The 23,950-nt window shown below is 31.0% G+C and overlaps 16 protein-coding genes across 16 annotated transcripts; 9 read left to right on the top strand and 7 right to left on the bottom strand.

Annotated features, from left to right (window-relative positions):
- Positions 1-29: 29 nt before the first annotated feature.
- Positions 30-1,037, bottom strand: FG386_003632 (uncharacterized protein; the record flags this gene model as incomplete). The annotated part of the gene is made up of 1 exon (XM_067343066.1): positions 30-1,037. The coding sequence occupies one exon, from the start codon at positions 1,035-1,037 to the stop codon at positions 30-32; it is 1,008 nt and encodes a 335-aa protein (XP_067198674.1).
- A 238-nt stretch (positions 1,038-1,275) lies between these two features.
- On the bottom strand, positions 1,276-1,941 carry FG386_003631 (40S ribosomal protein S3; the record flags this gene model as incomplete). Its single annotated transcript, XM_067343065.1, has 1 exon — positions 1,276-1,941. One exon carries the CDS (start codon positions 1,939-1,941, stop codon positions 1,276-1,278), a length of 666 nt encoding a protein of 221 aa, XP_067198673.1.
- An 864-nt stretch (positions 1,942-2,805) lies between these two features.
- On the top strand, positions 2,806-4,446 carry FG386_003629 (uncharacterized protein; the record flags this gene model as incomplete). Its single annotated transcript, XM_067343063.1, has 1 exon — positions 2,806-4,446. One exon carries the CDS (start codon positions 2,806-2,808, stop codon positions 4,444-4,446), a length of 1,641 nt encoding a protein of 546 aa, XP_067198671.1.
- Positions 4,447-4,566: 120 nt separating this feature from the next.
- FG386_003628 (coiled coil protein) lies at positions 4,567-7,026 on the bottom strand (the record flags this gene model as incomplete). The annotated part of the gene is made up of 1 exon (XM_067343062.1): positions 4,567-7,026. One exon carries the CDS (start codon positions 7,024-7,026, stop codon positions 4,567-4,569), a length of 2,460 nt encoding a protein of 819 aa, XP_067198670.1.
- Positions 7,027-7,609: 583 nt separating this feature from the next.
- FG386_003627 (uncharacterized protein) lies at positions 7,610-7,885 on the top strand (the record flags this gene model as incomplete). Its single annotated transcript, XM_067343061.1, has 1 exon — positions 7,610-7,885. The coding sequence occupies one exon, from the start codon at positions 7,610-7,612 to the stop codon at positions 7,883-7,885; it is 276 nt and encodes a 91-aa protein (XP_067198669.1).
- Positions 7,886-8,394: 509 nt separating this feature from the next.
- On the top strand, positions 8,395-8,694 carry FG386_003626 (uncharacterized protein; the record flags this gene model as incomplete). Its single annotated transcript, XM_067343060.1, has 1 exon — positions 8,395-8,694. The coding sequence occupies one exon, from the start codon at positions 8,395-8,397 to the stop codon at positions 8,692-8,694; it is 300 nt and encodes a 99-aa protein (XP_067198668.1).
- Positions 8,695-8,763: 69 nt separating this feature from the next.
- Positions 8,764-9,693, top strand: FG386_003625 (kinesin-like protein; the record flags this gene model as incomplete). The annotated part of the gene is made up of 1 exon (XM_067343059.1): positions 8,764-9,693. One exon carries the CDS (start codon positions 8,764-8,766, stop codon positions 9,691-9,693), a length of 930 nt encoding a protein of 309 aa, XP_067198667.1.
- Positions 9,694-10,298: 605 nt separating this feature from the next.
- FG386_003624 (uncharacterized protein) lies at positions 10,299-11,000 on the bottom strand (the record flags this gene model as incomplete). Its single annotated transcript, XM_067343058.1, has 1 exon — positions 10,299-11,000. One exon carries the CDS (start codon positions 10,998-11,000, stop codon positions 10,299-10,301), a length of 702 nt encoding a protein of 233 aa, XP_067198666.1.
- A 130-nt stretch (positions 11,001-11,130) lies between these two features.
- FG386_003623 (guanylate kinase) lies at positions 11,131-11,718 on the bottom strand (the record flags this gene model as incomplete). The annotated part of the gene is made up of 1 exon (XM_067343057.1): positions 11,131-11,718. The coding sequence occupies one exon, from the start codon at positions 11,716-11,718 to the stop codon at positions 11,131-11,133; it is 588 nt and encodes a 195-aa protein (XP_067198665.1).
- A 920-nt stretch (positions 11,719-12,638) lies between these two features.
- On the top strand, positions 12,639-13,841 carry FG386_003622 (uncharacterized protein; the record flags this gene model as incomplete). Its single annotated transcript, XM_067343056.1, has 1 exon — positions 12,639-13,841. The coding sequence occupies one exon, from the start codon at positions 12,639-12,641 to the stop codon at positions 13,839-13,841; it is 1,203 nt and encodes a 400-aa protein (XP_067198664.1).
- A 251-nt stretch (positions 13,842-14,092) lies between these two features.
- On the top strand, positions 14,093-16,393 carry FG386_003621 (uncharacterized protein; the record flags this gene model as incomplete). Its single annotated transcript, XM_067343055.1, has 1 exon — positions 14,093-16,393. One exon carries the CDS (start codon positions 14,093-14,095, stop codon positions 16,391-16,393), a length of 2,301 nt encoding a protein of 766 aa, XP_067198663.1.
- An 11-nt stretch (positions 16,394-16,404) lies between these two features.
- On the bottom strand, positions 16,405-17,802 carry FG386_003620 (Pre-mRNA splicing factor SF3a 2xSWAP domain protein; the record flags this gene model as incomplete). Its single annotated transcript, XM_067343054.1, has 1 exon — positions 16,405-17,802. The coding sequence occupies one exon, from the start codon at positions 17,800-17,802 to the stop codon at positions 16,405-16,407; it is 1,398 nt and encodes a 465-aa protein (XP_067198662.1).
- A 1,915-nt stretch (positions 17,803-19,717) lies between these two features.
- FG386_003618 (uncharacterized protein) lies at positions 19,718-20,437 on the top strand (the record flags this gene model as incomplete). Its single annotated transcript, XM_067343052.1, has 2 exons — positions 19,718-19,898; positions 19,965-20,437. The coding sequence occupies 2 exons, from the start codon at positions 19,718-19,720 to the stop codon at positions 20,435-20,437; spliced, it is 654 nt and encodes a 217-aa protein (XP_067198660.1).
- Positions 20,438-20,654: 217 nt separating this feature from the next.
- Positions 20,655-22,219, top strand: FG386_003617 (flap endonuclease 1; the record flags this gene model as incomplete). Its single annotated transcript, XM_067343051.1, has 2 exons — positions 20,655-20,717; positions 20,891-22,219. The coding sequence occupies 2 exons, from the start codon at positions 20,655-20,657 to the stop codon at positions 22,217-22,219; spliced, it is 1,392 nt and encodes a 463-aa protein (XP_067198659.1).
- A 168-nt stretch (positions 22,220-22,387) lies between these two features.
- On the bottom strand, positions 22,388-23,155 carry FG386_003616 (uncharacterized protein; the record flags this gene model as incomplete). Its single annotated transcript, XM_067343050.1, has 1 exon — positions 22,388-23,155. The coding sequence occupies one exon, from the start codon at positions 23,153-23,155 to the stop codon at positions 22,388-22,390; it is 768 nt and encodes a 255-aa protein (XP_067198658.1).
- A 143-nt stretch (positions 23,156-23,298) lies between these two features.
- FG386_003615 (uncharacterized protein) lies at positions 23,299-23,941 on the top strand (the record flags this gene model as incomplete). Its single annotated transcript, XM_067343049.1, has 2 exons — positions 23,299-23,553; positions 23,603-23,941. The coding sequence occupies 2 exons, from the start codon at positions 23,299-23,301 to the stop codon at positions 23,939-23,941; spliced, it is 594 nt and encodes a 197-aa protein (XP_067198657.1).
- Positions 23,942-23,950: the final 9 nt, after the last annotated feature.

Genomic DNA, 23,950 nt, shown 5'->3' with positions numbered 1-23,950 from the left:
AGGAAAACCTTTGTGAATTGAAAAAGTAGTTAACCTCTAATTTTTTTTACCTTGATTCTGGATCTCATATTTTGTCTCTCTTTCTTTTCTTGGTATTTCTTTTGTTCTTTTGGAGTCATTTTACTTACCTTCAAGTTCTCCTGCTTAATTTTTTCCCTTCTTTTGGCTTCTATCCTCTCATGAATCTTCTCTTCGTTCATTCTGTTTGCTACTCTTTCTATTTCTTCTCTACCTTTTGAAATATGATGCAATGTCTTCTCTGGAAGTTTGACAGTTGGCAGTAGATCACACATATTAATTAAATTCCTCAAAATATAATGTTGATCCCCATATATCGCTTTTATATCCTCAATATCCTTTTTTGATGGTAGTTTAAAACAACATTTTATAACGTTTGTTAGTTTGCTATAACTATTAGTTGCTCTTGGGCAAGTAGTCACATCAGAAATATAAATATAATTCACCAGTCTTTCCATAACTGATGAGTTAACAAACTTAGAGAAGAATCCAGATATTAATAACATCTCGATACATGCATTACTATTTGAATATATGACAAAATTCCGTGGAACATTACTCAATTTTTTTTGTGTTGAATGAATTTCAATTTCTGGATACTCAATAAAAGTTTCTTTTAAACAGATTCTGTTACAAATAAAAAGTACGATAGGCCCCATACTGTCTACTGGAATTTCAACATAAACCTTGTCATAGTTTTTTAATAAAGGTTGTAAGATTACTCCAGTTAACAAATCTTGTCTTGGTTTACATATTACATTCATATACATAAATTTACAGTTCCTCCTTCCAGTAGAAAATATGTCAAAGTGACTCCATGAATCCGACAAAAACGACTTCTTTATAAAACCCGATCTACTGAATTGGGATTCTAAAAAGTCGCTCAGTATTTCAAACCAACCAATAGAAATCTCGTAATTTTTCCTAATACCCCTAATCAGTGTGATAAGGAAAATAAATCCTATCCATACCGAAATTAGTTCTACCCAGTATCTCTCAAGTTGCTCCTGAATTCCCATTTATTCAGTACAATCTCTCGTTATATTTATAACGCCCTTCCTTCCAGGTTTATTGCGCCCTCGTATTGTTACTTGGATATACAGATAGGAATAAAAATAAAATAAATAGTAATTAAGTACAAAAAACAATGTAGGAATATCACATGGCAATAAAAACATTTTAAAATTAATATTCAGAAGATTAAATCCACTGTTCCTAAACCTAGGCACTAATAATAATTCAAAGTAAAAGATTTATTCAGTGATTAATAGGATGTTCCTTTGGTTCTCTGACAACAACAGCATCAGGAAGTGGTTTAGATGGTCCACTTCTACCCTCTGGATCATATGGAAGCATGATTTTAACTTGTACACCTAATACACCTTGTTTCATCATAACGTTTCTTACTGCCTTGTCAACAAAGTCTCTAAATGGTTGACCTGTAGCAATCATATAACCGTCTCTGAATTTCATACTTTTTGCTCTCTGAGCTCTCAATTTACCAGAGACAATAACCTCGCATCCCTTGGCCCCAGATTCCATTACATGACGTAAAACACCATAACATGCTCTCCTAACAGCAACTCCCTTGAGCAACTTGTAACGGAGAGACTCTGCTTGAGCCATTGCACATAACCCTCTATTCTCAATACGTTCGGCAAACAATTCAACACTACCCTCTGGGAAGTTGAAACGTTTTTGGATGAGAGAAGTCAACTCACGAATTCTACGCCCTTTTACTCCCAAGACCTCTCGTGTGCGAGTAGCTCTAATGATAATTTCAGTCTTGATAGGAGTAACTCTGACCTCAACACCTGCATAGCCATCTTCTGCAAGTGTACAGGAAAGGAATTCATTCAATTCAGCCTCAAAAACTCCGTCATTTATAAATTTACGTTTCTTCGAAATCAATTGACTCGACATCTTGTTCTGTCACAAAATCATCAAACTACTTTTATAACCAATCTCACCTATATAATGTTTTTCGTTTGCGAAAACACCGTTTATCCTTATTCACAAAAGAAGAAAACGCCGTTCAATTTGTTTTATGTCAAATTATGTTGAGGCGCCATACACATTTAAAATAAAATTTGATAAATTATTATTAGTTTGCAAATATTCTTATTTATTTTATCACAATTTACAGTGATTACCTGCCTACTTTTATTGTCTCGCAGTTATTTTTTAAAGGTACAAGACGGCGTCTTAGTTACCGGGTATTTATTTTTTATTCACATATTTAGGACTGCTTAAGCGCCATTTTTTTTTGAAAAGCAAATAATTATTTAGATTTGACCATTTTCACACTTTTATCCCGTAAAAACTCTTTCAGAGGGTGATAATTCATTAACTATGCTTGTATTTGTCTTAAGCACTTTCTAAAGCATACCTCTTCTTAGTATTTGATCAACAAATGGACCCATTGTACAAAATGTCGGAGTATAGATTTCCACCTCTATATACATTTATTCTACTACTAGTCCCATACTCCCTATATCTCCTTCTGACTCTCTTCTTCGAGCTTTTGTCATGTGCCAATACCCTTCTTCACACCTTCATTTAGATTTCTTCCATGACATGCGAGGCCTCATTTTCCCGCCATAAATCGAGAAATAGTGCTGGATTGACTGATGCCAACAACGAAAACAGATAGTAAAGATAGATTATATTTAACCACACTAGGGAAAATATTTATATATATTATATCTATTTAACACTCAGGTTTTTATGACTCAAGTCTTTTTAAGGCCAAATACTTGATATTACAGAGAAAATTAAAATGCGAGTATGAGATATAGATACAACAGGTTTTGCCACAATGGGACATCAAGGATTGTTCTTTTTCTCCTTTTTATAATTGGAATAAGCTCACAATCAAATTCTCAAAAGCAAGATTCAGGTTTTGTTGGTAATCCCATTCCTGAAATTAACGACTTGATGATTAGGAAAAGAATATCTGCTATCTTAACTGCAAATTTAACATTTTATAACGGAACTACCGATATTGATCCATTTTTTGGACAGTTACTTTGTAGCTTTGCACAACCAAGTAAAGATTCTGACTTTCAGGGGAAAACTGTTCAAAATGCTACTGCAGAATTTGGGAAAGTGGGCATTCTTGAGGAGAGCAAGTTGGAAAAGAGTAATTTAGTACATGGAATGGAACAAAAGGTTAAAAAAGAAATTTCATTTGATTGGGGTGATCAATTCAAGCTTGAAAAACAAGCACTTCAAATAAGTGAGTTAGATAACAAATATAGTGACTTAGATACAGAAAATCAAGTTTTGAAATTGTTTTCTAGTTTTTTCAATATTATCCGAAATAAAGGTATTGATAAAAAAGTGAGAAATGTTATGGCCCCAATGTTTAAAGAAATTGTCATACCAAATCTAATGGAAGCGGTATTCAATTCTGAATTGGAAGGTCCTACAAGAGCGATATTAACCAATGAACTTTTACTTGACGCCGAAATAGGTCGAGCCTCCATACCTGAGACTCGCCCGGATGGTCTTCCTTCAATTTTGTTTATTGGAATAGAAAGCAATATGATGCCGTTTAATGTCGTTTATCAGAAAGAGAGAGATGGGTTTTTATTCAGAACTTTTCAAGATGTAGATTTACCCGAAATACCAAAAATAGCAGGAGAGAGACTTAAGGAATGGGTGGTTTTAAAATATAAGGAAATTTACGACTCTATTGTTAGAAAACTTCCTTCTAACGAAGAAAATTATAGTATAATTGAGTTGATTGATAAGTATGGTTTATTTTTTGTGGTTGAGTTTAAAGATGATGCTGTATGTTTCTTATCTAAAGTAACATTATTTAATTCTATATCTGATTTGAACACGACAATAGAGTCTGGATACTATTCCAGGGTTACTAGATTACTTTTTGCAAGGTTAAGACCATTTATTCCTCTTGCTTCTTCATTCATCCCTCTGGAAATAACAGAATTCCGCTCTTTATCTTTTGTAGGTTCACCTATATTAATGTCTAGGGCTGATTCGGAAGAAGACATTCTTACACAACAGGTACTTTATTACTGGTCTCATGAGTCAGAGAAGGTATTATCTGACTACGAAAGAAAAAGGCACCTTTGCAATGAACGAGAGCTTTATAAAACTCTAGAGTATGGAAATTTATGTTTAATACCTCCAAGGTATATTGATCCGAGAAACCCTGAAACGATTAATAATGGATATTTAGTTACTGTTTCGTGTTTTGGACTACAACCAATTGGAACAATTGCTTTGTATTCACATAACTCACAATACCTACTTAAAACTTGCGAAGAAGATGGAAAATGGGGGAATGCAAGAATTCTAACCAATTCTGAAAGAGCTACAGTTATACTGCATAAATGTCACTCAAGAAACAACTCGAAAACTAATTTTTTTTCACTGGTTTCTACGATTAATAAAAATTAACTTATATAATGTTGCCTAACACTAATTATGATATTGATGATTACTAATATAAATAACAATCCAAATTAAAGATGACATTATAAATTCAATTAGGTTTTAATTTTTCATTTTAATTTATGTTTATTTTGGTCTCAATAGTTTTGTTTTACATTTTTCACATCCTCCCTTTGTCTTTTTCATGATTGAATCTACTGTGTTCCAGGTTTCACAGGAATAACAAAGAATCTCCTGATTGTATGAAGAACTCGTACTCGCATCTGCTTGTGAAAGTTTTTCAGATAAGAAACAAATGTGTTGACTTAACAATGAAATCTGCTCATCGTAAGATCTTCTAGTTACGTTTATATCATCATTCAAGTCATTTATCTTGAGTTGTAGTTTTTGCACTGTGTATTCCAGTGTTTCATTGGCTTCTCGTAGAAGTAACTCAGAAATCCCCTGGATACTTATTTGTGAAGAATTCCCACCCAAATTAGCTTTAAATATATCATTGTATCCACTTTGTTCACTTTTAGCAGAATTGCAGCTTTCTTTCCTGGAAGTAGACATTTGATTATTTTTATCACTTTCTAATAAAAGTTCACTATTTAAGTTTAGTTGCCTCTTCAAATTATTAATTACTTCTGTTTGTTTATTTTTGGATTCCTCCAATTGTTCTATTCTTTTGTTTAAAATATGTAGTTCTGGAAGGGTTATTCTAGGAGTATTCAAGAGCTTACTCTGCGTTTCTCTCATTATGATTGGAATTTCATTTTGGTTTAATCCTGATAAAAATACTTTCGAAGGATGTTGATAAAGATCTGAAATTAATTTTTTATTGTTCAAAGTATTTTCCTTTATATAATCTATTAAATCAGAAATACTTCGATTAAAAAATTTACCGTATTCCTCTATTTTAATATTATTGGTGACTATTAATACTGAGCTTGAATTGAATATTTGGTTTATAGAATCCTTTATTTTTGAAAGAATATCAGAAAATTTAATTATATATTTTTGAATTCTATCGTTAATTTGGCTGTGTAAAGTCCTTCTCACTTTTTCCAATTTATTAATCTTTTCGATTGATTCCAGAATTTCCCCTTTTATTTCTACACTCCTTTCACTAGTGAAATTGGACTCACCCATTAAAACTTGCTTAATTATACCGATGAAATAATGCCTTTCCTCGGGGAAGTAATCCTCAAAATTTACATTACTAAACACTAAATCTGTCAATTTCAAAAATTCAGAATACAAAGAAACTTTACTGGAGTTTATATATATTATATCAGGTTCTTTCCCAATAATTATATTAAAAGAAATCATATTAACTATTTTAGATAAAAAATATCTCAAAGAGTTAAATAAAGATGACAAATTATGTATTGCAATTTTTGTATTTTTAGTTTCTAATGCGTTACCTGCACCTGAATTTTCTGAAACCTCTATTTTAAAACCCAAAATGTATAACTTTAATGCTTTGTATATCAAATTGAATCCTTCAATTATTTCTTCGTTCACTATTCCGAAAGCTTTTGAATTAACTAAAAACATGTTATCATCCTCAGTTAATTGAATATCACTTTTATACGCACTTTTTTCAAATGAAATATTACTTTTAAATATAACTTTTGTATATTTAATGCTTTTTATTGCTTGATTTAATTTCAATAAAACATTTATATTTATCTTATCAGTAAGTTCGTTTTCACCGGAACCTTGCGCTCTGTTAGTAATTAAGCCTTCCCATGAAATCATAATAGTTAGAACAAGCTCTATAAACCCCTGATATAATGAAGACACCTTTTTTAAATTAAAGTAATAGTTGCTTCTACACATATTCAACCAATTTATATGTTCTAGCTCTAATTTCTTTATATTAACATCCGGTATTAATTTTCTAAGTTCATTATATTTTAATTCAACTTGACTCTCAAATTCACTTAATTTATTTTGAAGACTTTCAATAATTTCATTGTTACTCCTAGTTTTTTGTTTCAATTTTTCTATCTCACTATTTTCTGAATTTAATTTAGACTTAAGTTCTTGAAAATCATTCATTGTCTTTTCAAACTCATTCCTCAATTCCTCATTCTTGGCTGTCAACTCATCCACCTCGAGTTTATGTAGTTTCTTTAAATCAAATTCTTTAATGTGAAGCCGTTCGTTTTCTGATATTTTTGAATCGAGTTCTTCTTGAAGTATTGATATTCTTTCTTCAAGCTTTTCATTTCTTTGAAAATTTTTAATAACTCCATTTACTGGCAATAATCCAGTAAGTATCCCAGTTCCTGTCTTATTTAAAGCGTTATTTTGTTGAATGGACTTTGATTCTGATTGTTGTTTGCATTGATCAAGTTTACACATAATTTCCTCCATCTCTCTTTCCAACACTGCCTCCTTATATTGAGAGGCATCCAGATTTGCCAAACATTCATTATACCTGCTTTCTAATTCCTTGTGTGAGTTGTTCAGTGATCTATAATAATTTTCATATTTTTCTGTTTTAGCCTTTAATTCTCCAAACTGTTGTTTCAAGGTTGTGTATTTTTTCCGAAGTTTCTCATATTTTGACTTCAGATCTAACTTCTCTTCCATGTTACTTGAAAGATATATTTCTACCCCATAACAAAAAAATGTAATCTAACAATTCGTTCTTCTTATGAAACAAGCAACGTTTTTAGATTAGATACATATCTTTACAACTCGTTCTACTTTTTATCTTTGATTTTGTGCATATAATTGCTTTAAAAGCGTGTACCGCCATGGCGGTTTCATTATTATTAGATTCAAGCATGAAATAGTTGTCACAATAATGTGATAAACAAGAAAACGGTTAATATGAAGTGATTTAAAATGAACTATTCGATTCTTATTCTATTAATTCTCGTGTACTCAGGTATGATTTGTTGTATTTACATTACAAGCAGTTAAATAACTTATTTGTTTATTCAACAAAGATTTTCAGAGGGGTTTTTCAATCAAGTCAGGCGATTATCACATTGGAGGGGATGAAGATAAAGATTCACCTACAGATCCAAACCAAAGACTTACATTTGGTTGTAATAATATTTTTTGTTTACCACGCAATCCTGTAGACGAAAAATCAATTGTGAAAGATGATCATTCAAGTAAAATAAATGTATTTAAATTTAGGACTCAGAACCTCAATGAACCAAATATGTCTATTTATATTATGAAATTTAAGGATAATGATGATAAAAAAACTTCTGATGAAAATATTCCAGAAATTCCTATAATACGTGATAGTTTATCAAGAGGAAATAACGTAAAAGAAAAAATGATTCATAGGCCTATAAATACTCAAATGGATTTTTTACCGGAAAAACAAATTGATAAAATAAAAATGCCTCAAACCCCTACAGGATTTACAAGAACATCTTCAATAAGAGATTTAAGATTAGTAAGTTTTTTTCTCAATTTTAGTTTCAATTAATAATCAAATACCAGGATATAATGGAACAAGATGAAATGTTAAAGAGAAAAGAGAGAGAGGGAAGAATTAAAGATTCGTTTGAAAAAAAAAAATTTGAGGATAAAATTAGAGTTGAAGGTGAATTTTCCATAATAGAACCAGAAGAAGATCAGATTGAAGTTGTGGACGACGTAGAATTATACGACAGTGTAAGTTTGATGGATTTTTTTTTTTTTTAAATTGAGTTCTTATTTAAATAAATCAATTAGTTTGAGCCTGGTAAACAAAAGTTAAAGAAACTTCCACAGAAGATAAAAAGATCCACAAAGATTGCAATACGCCAGCATCCCGAAATAGAAGGATACAAAATGAAAGATATTGAATATGAGAAAATGAAGGAAATGAAATTTAAAGAAGATCAGGAATTAGAATGTAAGTTGGCACTAAAATTTTCAAAATTAATAAAACTATAATTTTAATTAATAAATCAAATTTAAATAGTCATTGAAAGCTCAGAAGAAGCAAAAAAGATGTTTAAAACTGCCGGTTCTCCGTACAGAAATATTAAGAAAAAAAATAAGCATATGTTTGAGGATGAAGATCTAGTTGTTTTAGACATGCCACTAGAGTACACTCCAGAAGGATTAAGAGATATTGTTGAAGCATATTTTTGGACAGATTTTCAGACATTTGACTATAAAGAAGACTCGAAAAATCCCCCAGACAATTTGGCTAGGTTTTTTGAAACATATCCAAAGTTTGATAGGGTATCGAAGTTGGATGAGATCAAAGAAATTGATATTATAAAACCAAAAGTAAGTTCAAATTAACTAAAAATAACTATTCAATAAAAAAAAAACTTAACACAAATGAAATTAACATTTTAGTTGAATGAGTTGATGGGAATTGACTTGAAGAAAAATAAAAGTGTAAGGCAGATTATTGCAGAAAGAAGAGATTTAATCACTATAAAAAACAGACCTTATTCTTTAATTCGCTCCTTCTCTAAGGGATTTGAGAATATATTTTTGAGAAGAAATTCGAGAAAGATTAAGGAGAAATTTTTGCTTGATTTCAAAAATATAATTATGGAGTGGGCAGGTGAATATGATTCTGAATATCCAATGATTAGTCCATATCCATTAAGAAATAAAAATTTTAAAATAATAAGAACCGAGCCTAATATTCCAAAAGAGTTTGAAGACATAAAATTTAGAGGAAGAAAAGAATTTTCTGATGAGATGTTTGAACAAAACAAAAACAGAAAGTTTTATGACGAATATTTTAAGTTAGACGTTAAACTGTCAAAAAAGTTGTTTCCAGAGCTAGAGTATGATGACATTCCAGATATTAAGGGTGTACCCGTTGATTATATATTGATTCTATCATCAACAGGAGTAATCCCAGATTTACTTGACTTTGACAAAACTGTTTCTTTAATTAGAAATGAATTAATGGAGACAGAAAGAAGAAAAATAGCCCATGAAAATCCATTGGATCCAAGGTTGCTAAAAAGACACATTTACAGAGGAGAGCTCCCACCCATTTCTGCAACAGAGGAGGAAATTGTTGCCTGGGAAATGGAACAAAGGGAAAAAGAGCTACAAGATGAATATGACGATTTCGGGCACAGAAGAGTAAAATTAAATCAGTTACCAATGAATACTTATATTGACAGTCCACAAATTGAACTTCCAAAAATCACTCCTAAGAAGCGAGGAAGAGTCGTTCTCACGGATGAAGAAGTGCAAAAGATGAGAAAAAGCGAAAAAGAATTTTATCCTATTATGATTAAGAAAACAGATAAAAAGGCAAAAGAGGTAAGTTAAGCGAGCCAAAAAAAAAATGTAACTGTCTTTGATTTCATATACCCATTTCTTTCTTACATCGTTATTTTGACTCTAATAGGCCGAAATTAAACGGATTAATTATGTTTTGGAGAAAAAGGATTCACTGGAGGCAGAACTAAGGAGAGTCCCCAAAGCGTTTAGTCCAAAGACAAGAGACTCGATTGAAGATTACGAGAAAGAAAAGGTCAAGACAAAAACAACTGCAAATGAATTAAGAAGGCCACATACAACAGCAATGACACATATTGATAGCAACCTTAAAAAATCCATTAGTGAACAAAAAAGATTGGACATTTTGGGAAGTCCACATAAAGATCATGGAATTGGAAACAACGCTGATATTTCATAAAGTATCTTTTCTAAGGTAGTCTTGTAAAATTGCTTTTATAATATTATAAGAATACAAATATAAGTTCTTGTGGAACTCCAAAATCAGCAATAAAAACAATAATTCTATGTTAAAATATATATGACGTTTATCTTTCATCCAAAATGGCTGCTCCATCACAATATTACATGAACAATTTTAACCCATGTAAAACAGAACTCGAATTAATACACTAAAAATAATTCAAGGATGTAAACTAAGAATCCTCTTTTATGGTTGAATTTGCATTTGACCCAGTAATAATTCTAGATATATTACTGTTAAAATGTGTTTCTTTAGTAACATATTGGTTACATGTATAATTGAACTCTGTATTAGTGAAATTACTTTCATTTGAGGTTCTTAATGGAAGGTAAGTACGTAAGTCAGTAAAATTTCCCAACATTTTAGTGCTTTCAAAATTAGACATTAGAAAAATAGGTAAATTTAAGTTTGTATGCTTTATGGAAGAATGGTATTTATTAATCACATAAGGCTTGGTTTCATTATTATCAGAGACTATTAGTATTTCATTAGTTTCATCTTTTTTCAAAAGCTTACTCTCATTTGGCGATGCAAAAGTGTTAGGGTTTCTTCTTAATTCAACCTTACTGTACATTGCATTATAAATTTCCATAGAGACAAATAAAGTAACCTCCTCGCCATCATCGTTTGTAACTACCAACTCAATTAATTTGGAATTGTTAAAAAATTCTAAATTTTCGTCATTATTAGACTCACTCACATTTGACTCCTCGATTGAAATCAACCTTGATACTCCTGGTTCTCGCCTATCTATAGTTAATAAAGCATTAATTTGTGTTCTCCAGAAAGAGTTTTCATTAGATGATGAGTGAGATAATGTCTCTAAACATTTGAAAAAAAAAAAGCAAATGACAAATTTGTACAAATGCAACATTTGAATTTATTAAAACATGTAAAATAATTTATTTTTTTTTTAGTTTGGGTGTAAATGAACACTGAGTTTGAATTATTTTCCCTGCGTAAATATGCAGCGGTATATAAAACAATACAAAGTCAAGTACAATTTAATTATCAACTTCCGGCCAGTATTTAAGAATAAGAGCCTCTATTTCCTCAAGAAATTTGTCGATATTATCATTTACAATGACGTCAATGAAATTACTATTCTTAATTTCTTCTATCTCACGAATTGAATTTTCTAGCCTAACTCGAATTGATTCTCTGGAATCCGTGTTCCTTTTTCCAAGTCTCTCCTCAAGGGCCTCTACACTTTTCGGAAGAACTCCAATATAATTTGCTCTATCCGCATACTGTGACTTCCTTACAAGTTGAACTCCTTGAATATCAATATCCAATATGCAGTACCTCCCAGTATTTAGAACGTCTTGAATTGCCTGTTTCGACGTACCGTAATGGTAATTGTGTACATTAGCATATTCAACAAAACTATTCTCAGAAATCATATTCACAAAAGTGCTATTAGAGCAAAAATGATAATCAACTCCATCTACTTCACTTCCTCTAGGTTCTCTGCTCGTATGTGAAACAGAAAAACCAAATTTATTAGGAAATCTCTTCATAAGGTGTGAAATTAAAACACTCTTTCCAGCTCCGCTGGGACCACATACTACCAACAATTCTTTACTCTGCATTATTAAAATAAACAATTACATTCGACCCTATATTTTATTTTTGTTATCCTTCATTCATTTACCGTAGCTTTATAAACCTTGTTACAGTCAACTAGTTAAAATGTTACGATAATCATACAAAAAGGCGCCGTGTTTTTTTTTTCGAGATCCCTGGTACTCCATAAAAACAAGCTTTTGAAGTATTAGAATTATAATATGGAAGTTAAAGAATGGATGCAGAATATAGTGATGGAATACGTGTTTTAAGAGATAACTTAGGATTGTATGAGGTGGATTCATATTTAATGCTAAAGAAATTAATAAAAGTGAGTTTTACCTATTTCCCAAATTAGCGTATTCATAAAGATTAATTTTATTGTTTACTTTTAAAAATTAACAAAGAGAACAAAAGATGATAAAGATTTTCTTTTTGATTGCTCACATAATTTGTGTTTATTTATTAGCTTGATTGAAATAATATGTTGTTTACCTTTTCTAGAAGGCACAGATGAGAAAATAATAAAAAGATTATCAGAGCTATCCTTGTTGATAGGAATTGTAAGAAATATATCAAGCTTGTCAAAAGAACTTAGAAGTAATATTTGTGAATCTTGTATTTTCTTTAATTTGAAAAAACTAGTCTATGATAAAAAAAATGATGAAACTATTGGTATATTAAATATTATCGGTTTTGAAATAGTTATGATAAAACCAGAATCACATTTGACTTTAAGTTCATGTTTTTGTGACTTCAATTGCGAATTATTTCTACTTCCATGTAGAATACTTCAATTACTTGCAAACTTAGCAGTAGACTCTTGTGTTGAGTACCAGGTTAGTTTTATTGAAATTATATTGAAAGTAAACTATCGTTTTAGAACTCCATATTTGAGAAGTTTTACCCATTTGGTTCATTGAGTTACTGTTTATTTGAACTGATAATGTTGAATAAACTTGAAAGCACGAATATTAATATTAACATTAACACAACAGCTGTTGAGTCAGTATACCACTTGCTTTTTATTTTATTTAAAAACAGGCCAGATTTATTGGATTATGCACTGGAAAAAAAAGATTTTCTCAATTCTTTTATTTATATTTCCCTTTCAATGCACACATACTCTTTAAGGTTTATTTGTGAGAGAGAATCCAAGCATTCAGAATGGATCTTTTTTCTGTTTAAGTACATTATAACAAAAGACCCGTCCTATTTTTGTGACCTATATTCTTTTGAGTGTTCAGAAGACACTACAATGGAGTGTGACAGCTCCCTTATGTATCTGACAATTTTGGAGCCATTTGTTAGAATTTCAATGATTAAAAACAACTTGAAAAACATTTCTGATTTAATGATGCCTCAAGCAATTCGGGAAATTCAGAATTTCATCTCTAAAACAATAATTTCTTCGCTAGAATACAAAGACATATTGTTAAATATCATATTTGAGTTGGATACCAATGTAAACCTAAAAGATGCGAATAACAAAAGCATTTTATTTAGCATTCTTCAGGAAAAAATTAATAAGGAAATTGCAATATGTGAAATGAATAAGTATTATTCACATTTAAGTAAATATTTAACTGAAAAACTTGAGTTTGTTAAAGTAAACAACACCCTATTAATTAACAATCATTCCAACACAGATGTAGGTATTTCAAATATAGTGAATATAAAAACATGGATTTCTCTTTTTCAAATTGAACTTGACAACTACGAATTTGACAATTCATTTTTCGAGGAAATATTTAGAATCCTATCAAGCATACTTAAATGTATGTTAGATTTCAGAAGGGAATTCATTAAATTTGAGGAAATTAAAATTAAAGTTGAGGGATCAATTTGGACTAATACAAGTCAGGTAGTTTCAATTTCCTCATTACTACAAGCAATACTAACAATTTCTCTAAAAAACAAATATTTGCTATCTAAAATTAAAGAACTAGATGAAGGTAAGTTCATTTTAATCCTTCTTTTTGGAAAATTCTTAATACATACTCTAGTGATTGAAACTATTGTTGAGTGTACAAAAATTACCGATGAAAACCATCCCTTAATTAAAGAATCATCTATGCTCCTTTTGAGAGCTTTGTCCGAAAGTAGTTATGAATTAGCCAACAAAATATTTAAATATAGTAAAAATTAGTTCCTTAGTTTACTTTAAGTCTTGTTCTCACACTAACTTTTCTATTATTTTCTGGATTGCAAAGTTTTCCTGTTTTCATAAAGGCGCCATAACTTACTAATAAACAATCATTCAGAAACTCCAAAGAAAGAACTTATTTTGGTTTTTAATGTAAGTTAAAAATTACGGACCTTCGACTTAAACTGTGCTTTGTTGTGAATTTTTGATATATTTTTAAATACTAGTTACCAACTGTTTTTTCTATACAAATAATGGACAACTATCTTTATTCGGAAATCAATGAAGATGAACTGTTGGATAACGATCGCAATAATGACGAGACGTTTGAGGTAGGGGATGTAGGTGATGATTGGGTTCCATCAATTACTTTGACTGATTTTGAAAAAAGAATAAATGGTGATCAAATGGCCAAAACAACTAAATTGGAGGAACTGATAAAATCCAAAGTACCTTTAACGGTGGAGGAAATAGAAGAGGCAATGATGAGTCAGGATTTCTTCAATTACAGGACTAATGAGAAGAATATTGATATGTCATTCAAAGAACTTGATGAAATTGAGCACGGTCAGAAAAAGAATCGTTCAAGTTTAAATAGAACAACTCATTCATCTTCATTTCATAGACAAAGAAATCAGAATAGCTCTGGAGGGAGAAATGATTATAGGAACAATAATACAAGAAATAATAGGCACAACAATGAAAATTTCGATTCAGAGGCTGCACAAAAAGAGTCAGAACCACTTCCAATCATACCTTTTAATAAATATATATTTCCACTCACTATCGATCATATAAAACGAGTAATTAAGGACGAAATGACACATATACCTTCTTGGAGTCAACAAAATCCCAATTTTAACCCCTCCATTAATAATAATTTGATGGTTTCTAGAGATTTTGATATAATTTTAAGAATACAACTTCAGCAAATGGCTGAGAGACCTGAAATTCAGTCATATTCATCTAAATGGAATAGAAGATTACTTGCAAAGAAACACAATATACAGTTAGTAATCGAATCAAATCAAGAAAAAGAAGGAAATCCTGAATTTGGTGAGTCTAGCAACGATCCGAATAATCTAGACAAAAACAAAAATAAAGAAGGATCTTGTGAAGTGGAAAATAGCACGAAAATTAGAAAATTTGGCAAATCAACTTATTCTTCAGTAAGAGGTGCAAGAGAACTAATTAAAGTTCATGGTTCTATTAAGGATGAAAATCCTGGTAATCTAGCAGAAGCGAATGATCAAAACATAAATAAGAATCAGGGTGTTGATAGTTCGTTTCCCGCGGGGAACCAACATTGCATTGCATTAACGAAAATGGTTTATGATATTTTACATGACCCCATATTCAATGAAAAGAATATTAAAGACGAAGTTTATTATTCCCATTTGTCAATTTCAGGGCCAATGTTCTACTCTATCATAGAAGCTGGGAACGATCTTTTGCAAGATATTTATTATTATGACTATGAAATTGAGAATTGCCCTGCTGGACATCTGCATGCAAGATTAAGACTAGATCAAGAACTCAGGGACGCGATTGACTTAACTTTCCAGTTATTATTTGGATTTTCTAAACATAGAACACAAAATCTTACAGATAGAAACGACCACAATTCTCCCAGTTACCCCTCTGAAAGAACCAATGAAATTTCACAATGTAAAGCAAGTATGGCAAATTTGTCTGCTAGAAAATGGCTAATGGGAAAGATACTTTCTATTAGAAAGGGGAGACATTTCATTTTAAGTTTGTTCCATATGCCACATATAAGTGAGAGTTATATTACTATTCTTTTGGAGACTGTTTTGTCCTGCAGAGATGCACTCTTAGATCTCTTCAAATATTCCTCAATAATACTACCTCCTTTAATGGCACTAGTTCCAAGGGCATTTAGGCATCGTCAGGGACAAGATATTTTGGCACCACATGAAGGATTTGGATATTCTGGTAATGTTTCGAAGTTAATAGAGGATTGGATGGTTGTATGTGGAGTTAATGACAAGTTTGACGAAAAATTTATTACGAAAGAGGATTTAACAGTCCGAGCAAGACTGGGTGTAAAAGTACTGGAAACTACAGCTTTTTTTTCAAACAGAATAATGCAGTTAAACATGTATGGAGATTCATCCTCTATTATTCATTGTGTAAAGGCTATAACACAATACTACGACCCGAATACCATTGAAAAATGTCTACCATACTCTTCTGGAGTAGTTTTCCTTTCGTTATTATACAACTCAATTTCCATTGTTCCGAGACAAATCGAAGAGTTAAAGAACCTTACAAAAATTTTGGTTGGTGGATTTACAAGCTACTTGGTTGATAAGGATTCAAAAGGACTCGCAAAAATTCCAATTAAACTCTCACCTAATGCTTTAAAAGATTCAGAACCTATTGTTCTTTGTGTACTACAAAGGTCTACGAATGATCCAAATCTGAGATCTGTACTCATGAACTCAATTTCGGAAGTTGTCAGTGAAGACAACAAGGACAAGTTCATCTTTGAACTCCAAGAACTTATTGTTAAAAGCACTTCAAGTAATTAGTTTTTAGACATTCAATCCACTCTTGGTTTTTTATTAATATTTTTATTTGAATCTAAGTCATCTTTGTTTTTAGATTCCCCTTTTATATTACTAGTAACTACCTCTTCTATTGTGCCAAACAAATCTGGTCTTCTTGAAACAAAGGCAGCCAGGTTTTCTTCTATATTCGTTGAAGGTGTAAAGGCTGTTTCTTGTTGAGCCTTCTTTAGAAGCTGATGTTTTTGTTGCTTCCATTTTGGGTCCAGCAACAACACTTTCATATGATTTGATATATCAGTTGAAGGTATTAATTGACCAGTAATGGGACATTTGAACATCTTTTTAATAGCATTTGAAATCGGTTCATCTGTGCAGTATCCTCTTTTCTTTGGTCTTCTAACATAATTTTTAATTATCTTTATATTTTTTAGTTCTTCATCCATAAAATTGTCAATATCCTCCTTGAAAGCATTTTCTTGTCCAGTAGATTTATTATCTTTTTCTTCCTCTACAATAAGAGCTTCCAATTGGTCTTTAGACAAATCATTATATTCCAAAAGTTCTTTGCGATCTTCATCGTTCAAATTATCAAGTGGAACCTCCAAAACAACCGTTGACAAATTCGAAAAATTTACGGGTTCCGGAAGACTTTCATCTTCATTAAACTCAACAGTCTCTATTATATTAACTGTTATCCAGTTCAAATCTATATAATTATTTTCTATAGCAAGTAAACTTCCTTCTTTTTGTTTTGAGTTCCAAATATTACTTTTGTAGCCCCTTCTAAGTATATTTTGTAAATCCTCAGTATCTCTTTTCACCTCTTTTATGTATTCCTTGTTTGGAATTAAACAAAACGAATAAGACTCCACTAAATCTGCAAAGTAATTAAACAACGCATGACCCGGATTCAAAAAGTCGAATTGAGGATTATTTGCTTCTCTATTTGTCAATTCAGATAGAAATTCCTTACCATTTCTAGCGAGATACATTGCAGTTATCTTTATAATAGCTTCATCTTTTTTAGATAAAAATGGATGTGACACTGTGTACTGCTCTTTTCTTGGTTCCTCTATGTCAATAGCACTACCACCTAAAAATCCGAACGCGCTCTCAATAGAAGTAAGCATAAGAACTTCTTTCTCAGAATCATTTTGCCTTGTTTTCTTGTTGTTAATGTCAACTATTGCATTTGGAATACTCGGCCCAGAGTCCTGCAAAGAAATTCCGTTTCTAAAGTCATCTATTCGCTTCCTATAGTAGGCATTAAATGGATTTTCTTTATTTATAAACGCAAATTTCTCACTCCCTGGTTCATTTAGTATACGAGATTCAAATTCCACCCCATTTTTGGCAACAAAACTTGCAGTTTTGTCAATCGTTGATCTCAATTCAAACGGTGGATAGATCAGTCCTATTCCTCTTTCCATTTGAAGTAGATAATAAATCCTTAAATATATAAACTAAAGCATCCAACCATCTTATTCATCAGTTCTACATTTATATACAATGCACTGGCAATTCACCACTCAAAAGCACATCACCTCCCGCCACAAAGTTCACCTTCGGACCAAAAGTCCAGAAACTAGGCCTCTCTACTCCTTAAAGTGTTAATGGTAAAGATAGGTTCCTGATAAACATCAACAATAAACATGAAAAATCAACAAGCTTCCACACAAACCTAACAAAGAAAAATCAAGTATGTCAAGAATGCACTCAAAAAAATGAATTTTAGTGATAAATTGGTTTTAATAAAAAAACGCATCTGTTAGATACGACTTGCTGGTAGAGGACGAACCTAAACCCTGCCAATAAATGGTGGATTTTTAGCACCCAGCACGCCAGATTTCATTATCTAGCAAGGCAATTTGATTTTGAATTTTTTAATCTAACTGAACAACCACTTACACAGTAAAGAGTTGAAGTTAGAATAGGTGAGGTAAAATTTGCCAAAACCCCTCTGTTGCTTGTTATTACGTGGTTTAGGTTATCGGAAATTACGAAATTGTTTTTCCGAGGCGATTTGTATTTTTTCTTAAAGATAAAGGAACAAATATTAAATAGTACCTTGTGAGACAAAAATGTGTATAACCTTGAATTACTAAATATAACATATAACCGCATATTTTTTAATTCAAAGGAGTACTTTATATATTTATTATACAGGTATTCGAATATAACAAAAGCCGACTAAATGTGGGGAAATTTCACCAGGTGGTGAGGGCACCTCACCCGGGATAGGTTTGTAGAATATTACATCCTACCCTCATTACAAAGGTGGGCAATGTTCAGATTTGTTTGAGAATCATGTGTAGATATATATTTTCAAGGAAATTTTTAGTTAAAAACCTATATTTAAATTCTAATAAGTCTAAATTAATGTTTTGTATACTAGTTACTTTGATTACTCCTCTCTTTTCATATATTTACATGCAAGTTTGCATAGAAAACCTGCTGAATGCTAAAAACTTCTTTTTACATATTTATACGTAACACCTTATCAATACTCTTTTTTATTTGAAGCTGCTTATATGAAACAAGTATGTTGTCTTTGCTAGTTGACTTTTTCTTGTTTCATATTAATCAGAAATACAGCCCAAAAGACAACAGCCAAAATGTGATTCCAAGTCCGAGTGATAGGGAACCTGCAATTGATATTAAGAGTTCGTCCACAAATCTCCTTTTTTTATGGAAACGAAATTCGTAAACAATGAAAAATGCTATAAAGAACAATGCTTTGGAAGAAGTGTGAAGGCTAATAATAAAATAAAGTAACTTACAAAATATATTAAGTATCAAAGAAATTGAACCAAAACTTTCTGTCGATACCAACAAGGGAAATGGTTCAGGATTAAATTTCTTTTCCATTTTAGAGTTATTATGTCTCTATTTTTCAAAAAAAAACAGATATATTCGATAGAAACGAGTTCAAACAAACTCAAACGTTTGTGTAATGATTAATAACACCCTTCCCGCTAAAAACTTTCATTGAAATCAACCAATAAAATTGTTATCAAGAAATTCGGAAAAAAGTTAGAGAGGCTTTGGCCATATGTGATAAAAGAATAAAATAAAAAGTACTTTTAATTTAATATCCTGTGTTTGTCTTGTGTTCATTTATTTTTTTTCGTTAATTTACATTCCGAAATCGGTTACCTTTATGCTTATTTGAAATCACCCCTCGGTATCATACACGACTTGTTTAACTAGGTATTTTTTTTTTCATTTAGTTATTCCGGGAAAATCCATTTTTACTTTTTTCTTCTGAAACTATTATTGAAGTTGTCATTATAAATTTGTTAATTTAAACTTTGTAATGATTAAAATATAAGCAGTTGAGGAAAAATGAGGATTGCATACGTTGTAAGGTATTCACTCTTAACTTTGATATATATTTTTGCATTATTCACAAAGGTATTATCTTCTGTTCATTTTTATATTCAGGAAGGATCTGAAAAGTGCTTTATTCAAGATGTTCCAAGAAATATTCCTATTTACGTCAAATACGAAAACTCCAATGATCTAGGTAAGTTTGTTAATACTAAATAATATCAGGAATTGCTTATATCTTTTTTAATAAATATTAAAACAGGAATACAATGTGCAATCATTTTTAAGAATCCGGAAAAAATAGAGGTCTTTAGTAAGCATGTTGATGAAAAAGACAGCAAAGGAAGTGTTGCGTATTTATCAAAGGTTCAAGGAGAACATAGTGTCTGCATCAGATGTGAATCTTCAAATTGGTTTAAATCAGAACAACTAAAGTGGAAGCTTTCTATTGATACTGGAAACCTAAGTGAACACTTGGATATCAATTCAATTGCTTCTAGAGAAGAAGCAATTAAAGTCGATCAATTTATAAAATCTTTAAATGAAAAAGTTAACGGGATAATATCTGAGGCGGAATATGAATTTGAAAAACAGGAAAAATTCTTACATCAAGCCTTGAGAATTAATCACAGAATCATTATATTCTCTATTATTCAGCTTCTTTTAGCAAGCGCAATTACATATTTCTCTATAATTTACATGAAAATTTTCTTAGAAAAACAAAGGGTAATATAGTTTATTTTGCTTAAAAGTATAACTCACTTTGAGAATATAAATGTATTTATGTCTTTAGTTTTTTTTAATACATTTCCCCTTATACAAATTCCTTATAGTGAGGGGTCTACAAAAAAAAATAATTTTTATATGTAAACTGTGGGATATCTGTTCTATCTTTCTTTTAGTTTTAACCAACTAATAAGTTAAATTAACTTTTAGTTTTTAAAAGATTAACATGGGAATTAAAGGATTAACCAAACTTCTTGCAGACAATGCCCCAAAATGTATTCAATTTCAGGTAAATAAATAATTGTGAAAGGTACAACAGAAAATGGAGTTGAATAAAAAAAGCGGATGAATTTTAAATGTGTATAGTTAATAATTATTTAAAGTGTCTTTTCTTTTCAACTTCTTTTTCTTTTGATCTTCAATTTTTTTCTTTTATGTGAAATTAACTTCTACAATTTTTAGGCAATAAATTCTTTGGTTGGGAAAAAGATTGCTATAGATGCCAGTATGTGGATTTACCAATTTTTAGCAGCAATCAGAGAAGGAAGCCAATGGGGCAACTTAACTAATTCCTCGGGTGAATCAACTAGTCATATTAATGGAATGTTATCAAGGACTATAAGACTTTTAGAAGCCGGTATAAAGCCTATATTTGTTTTTGATGGAGCTCCTCCTGATCTCAAATACCAAGAGCTTTCTAAGAGAAATGAGAGGAGAGAAAAGGCTCAATCTGAGCTTGAGAAAGCTCGTGAAATTGGTGATGAGGAATTAATTAGGAAACAGTCAATTAGAACTATTCAGGTTTCAAAACAACAAATAAATGACGTTAAAAAACTTTTGGGACTTCTTGGTTTGCCAATGGTAGAAGCACCTTCAGAAGCAGAAGCTCAGTGTGCTGAATTATGCAAGGAGGGAATTGTATACGGAGTTGCAACAGAGGATGCAGACTCACTGACTTTTGGAACACCAATAGTAATAAGACATTTAAATTTTTCAGAAAATTCAAAGAAAATATCAAAAAAACATCCTTCAGGTAAAAATATGATGCAGGTAATTAAACTTTCTACATTGCTTTCTGAACTAGAATTAAACATGGATCAGTTTATTGATCTTTGCATTTTGTGTGGTTGTGATTACTGCTCCACTATTCGTGGAATTGGAGCAAATACTGCATATAAATTACTTAAAAAACATAAAGATATCGAAACAATAATTAAAAATATCGATCAAACTAAGAATCAAATTCCAGAAAACTTTGACTACATTAAAGTAAGAGAACTTTTTAAAAATCCAGAAGTATTAAAACGAAGTGAAATAGAGAACCAAATCAAATGGACAAATCCAAAATATGAGGAGCTTTCGGAATGGTTAATAAAAGAACAAAATTTCTCAGAGACAAGAGTTCAAAGCTACTGTGATAGAATTAAGAAAAGCAAGAATAAAACTGCCCAAACTTGTCTCGATGGGTTCTTTAATTCAAATCCAAGAAGTTTAAACACAAAACTAAATAGTGAGAAATCTGATTTAGCGACTCAAGTTGAGAGTACAAGAAAAAAAATTAAAATGGAGGAAAATACTAGCACTGAAGAAAATGAATCAAATTATTCTTATAAGAAAATTCACAATGAAACATTGTCAAAAAACACGATTAGTGTTTCAAAAATTAATTCAATAGATGATGGTAATGTGGAAACATCTACAGTAGAAAGTACTCCTTTGAAGCATCTCTCTGAGAAAATACCCATATCAAAAAAAAAGAACAGAGTTATTTCTGAAAGTGATGATGAATAGTTAGTAAACAAAAATCTTGGGAATATTTTTCTTCGAAATTGATACCAATTTCCTAATAACTGTAAAATTACTTGTAAAAATCATGCCAACCCACATACTTAATCACAAGCATTTATTCTCAAAGTATATAAATGAATTTATTCCAAATTATTTACCAATTATATTAATCTATTTTCTTTTACCATTTGAATTGGTCTCAATTTTGAGTTTTTTACATGCTTTTTCTTGGTTTGTTGAAAGTCTCCTAGCCATTTGAACAAAGTTATATTCCCAAACTCTTCTGTCCCACCAAACGAAGGTTCCACATGGGACAGACCTTGTATCAAGAATTTCAAAAGGAAGTGAAGCATTTTGAAGTTGAATTGGGTGAGGAAAATTGATTGTTATCGGTGAGGTTTCATTTGGATCCTCTAAAAGACTTTCTCTATCGGAGTTAATATTAGTGTTCAATTTTGTTTTTTTTTTATCGTTAGTATTAGATAACCACATGTACTGAATTTCATTGAATGGAATATCGTCTTCCTCGGACAAGTCAGATTTTTTTTTAATGTATTTTCTTTTTTCCCTTTTCTCACTTATATCTTCTGAGTTTATCTTTGAATATTCAATAACCCACTTTTTGGGTTTTATTTCAGAGAAGACAGTTGTCAAACTTGGAAATTTTTCTAAGGTTGAATCTTTAGATTCAGACAGTTCTACGTCACTTTTACCCACTGTGCTTAAAGGGGAATAATCTTCTGAATGGGAATTAAAGGAGTTGTGCTCTTGAAAACTTTCTTCGGTTATTTCAGGATTTTTTGTCTTACTTAAATACCTTGAGCTAAAGCATGAATTTTTTGGAGCATCCCAATAGCCATCAAATACAGCACCAACTGTATCTGTGCGCATCTTTTTGGAATTTTCAGTTACTGAATGAATAACAACCTCTTTTACCATCATTAAGATATTATATCAAAAATGTATTTCGTATAAACCTATTTACATTTTATCATTTATTTTCTCTAATTTTTCTAATGCCAATTTTTTTTCCATTTGGCGGATCTAAACATTGAACAGACCATAATTTTCTTATTACAATAATGAAAAAAGTGGGATTTTCAGTGATAATTTTAGCAATAATTGGAATGTTAGTTCCCGTATTTTCTGAGGTAATTCCTTCATTCATTCCTGTTAACAATGATATTCCCGATAAAGAATTGTCACGGCTTTCCCTAAAGGTTCTACCTATTTTAGCAAATAAATATAATATACAAATATATTCTGACAGAATTAGATTGGATTCCAGAACTAAATGTCAGAGAATCCAAGACTTTGATGATAAATATACTATTAAAGTACGTTTATTTAAAGTATGTTTTTATTCTAGCGTTAATATTTGTTTAGGGTTGTGAGATAGGTGTGTATGTCTGTGATACCGAGTTTCACAAACAGTGTCTTTGGATTCACAAAAGCCATTGTCAATGTTCAACTAACAGTAAGTTAAATTTGGATAAAGAACAATTCACATACTATTGTGTTTCAGGTGATTTCTGGAGGCTTAAAGAATGTAGGATTACGATTACTAGAGTTCCAACCGGAGACTCTGAGTATCCACATATAAATGTCCCTATTGGCGAATGTAAGCTAGCAATATGGATATTTGTGTTGTTATCCCTTATCGGAACGGTTCTTCTTGGATTCGCGATAAGAATAATCGCTAATAGCTTTTACAAGGTCCACTAAACAAGGCAT

The sequence above is a fragment of the Cryptosporidium ryanae genome (assembly GCF_009792415.1).
Source record: "Cryptosporidium ryanae isolate 45019 chromosome Unknown contig_9, whole genome shotgun sequence".
In the NCBI taxonomy this organism is placed as follows: domain Eukaryota; phylum Apicomplexa; class Conoidasida; order Eucoccidiorida; family Cryptosporidiidae; genus Cryptosporidium; species Cryptosporidium ryanae.
This window is presented reverse-complemented; position numbering and strand designations above follow the sequence as displayed.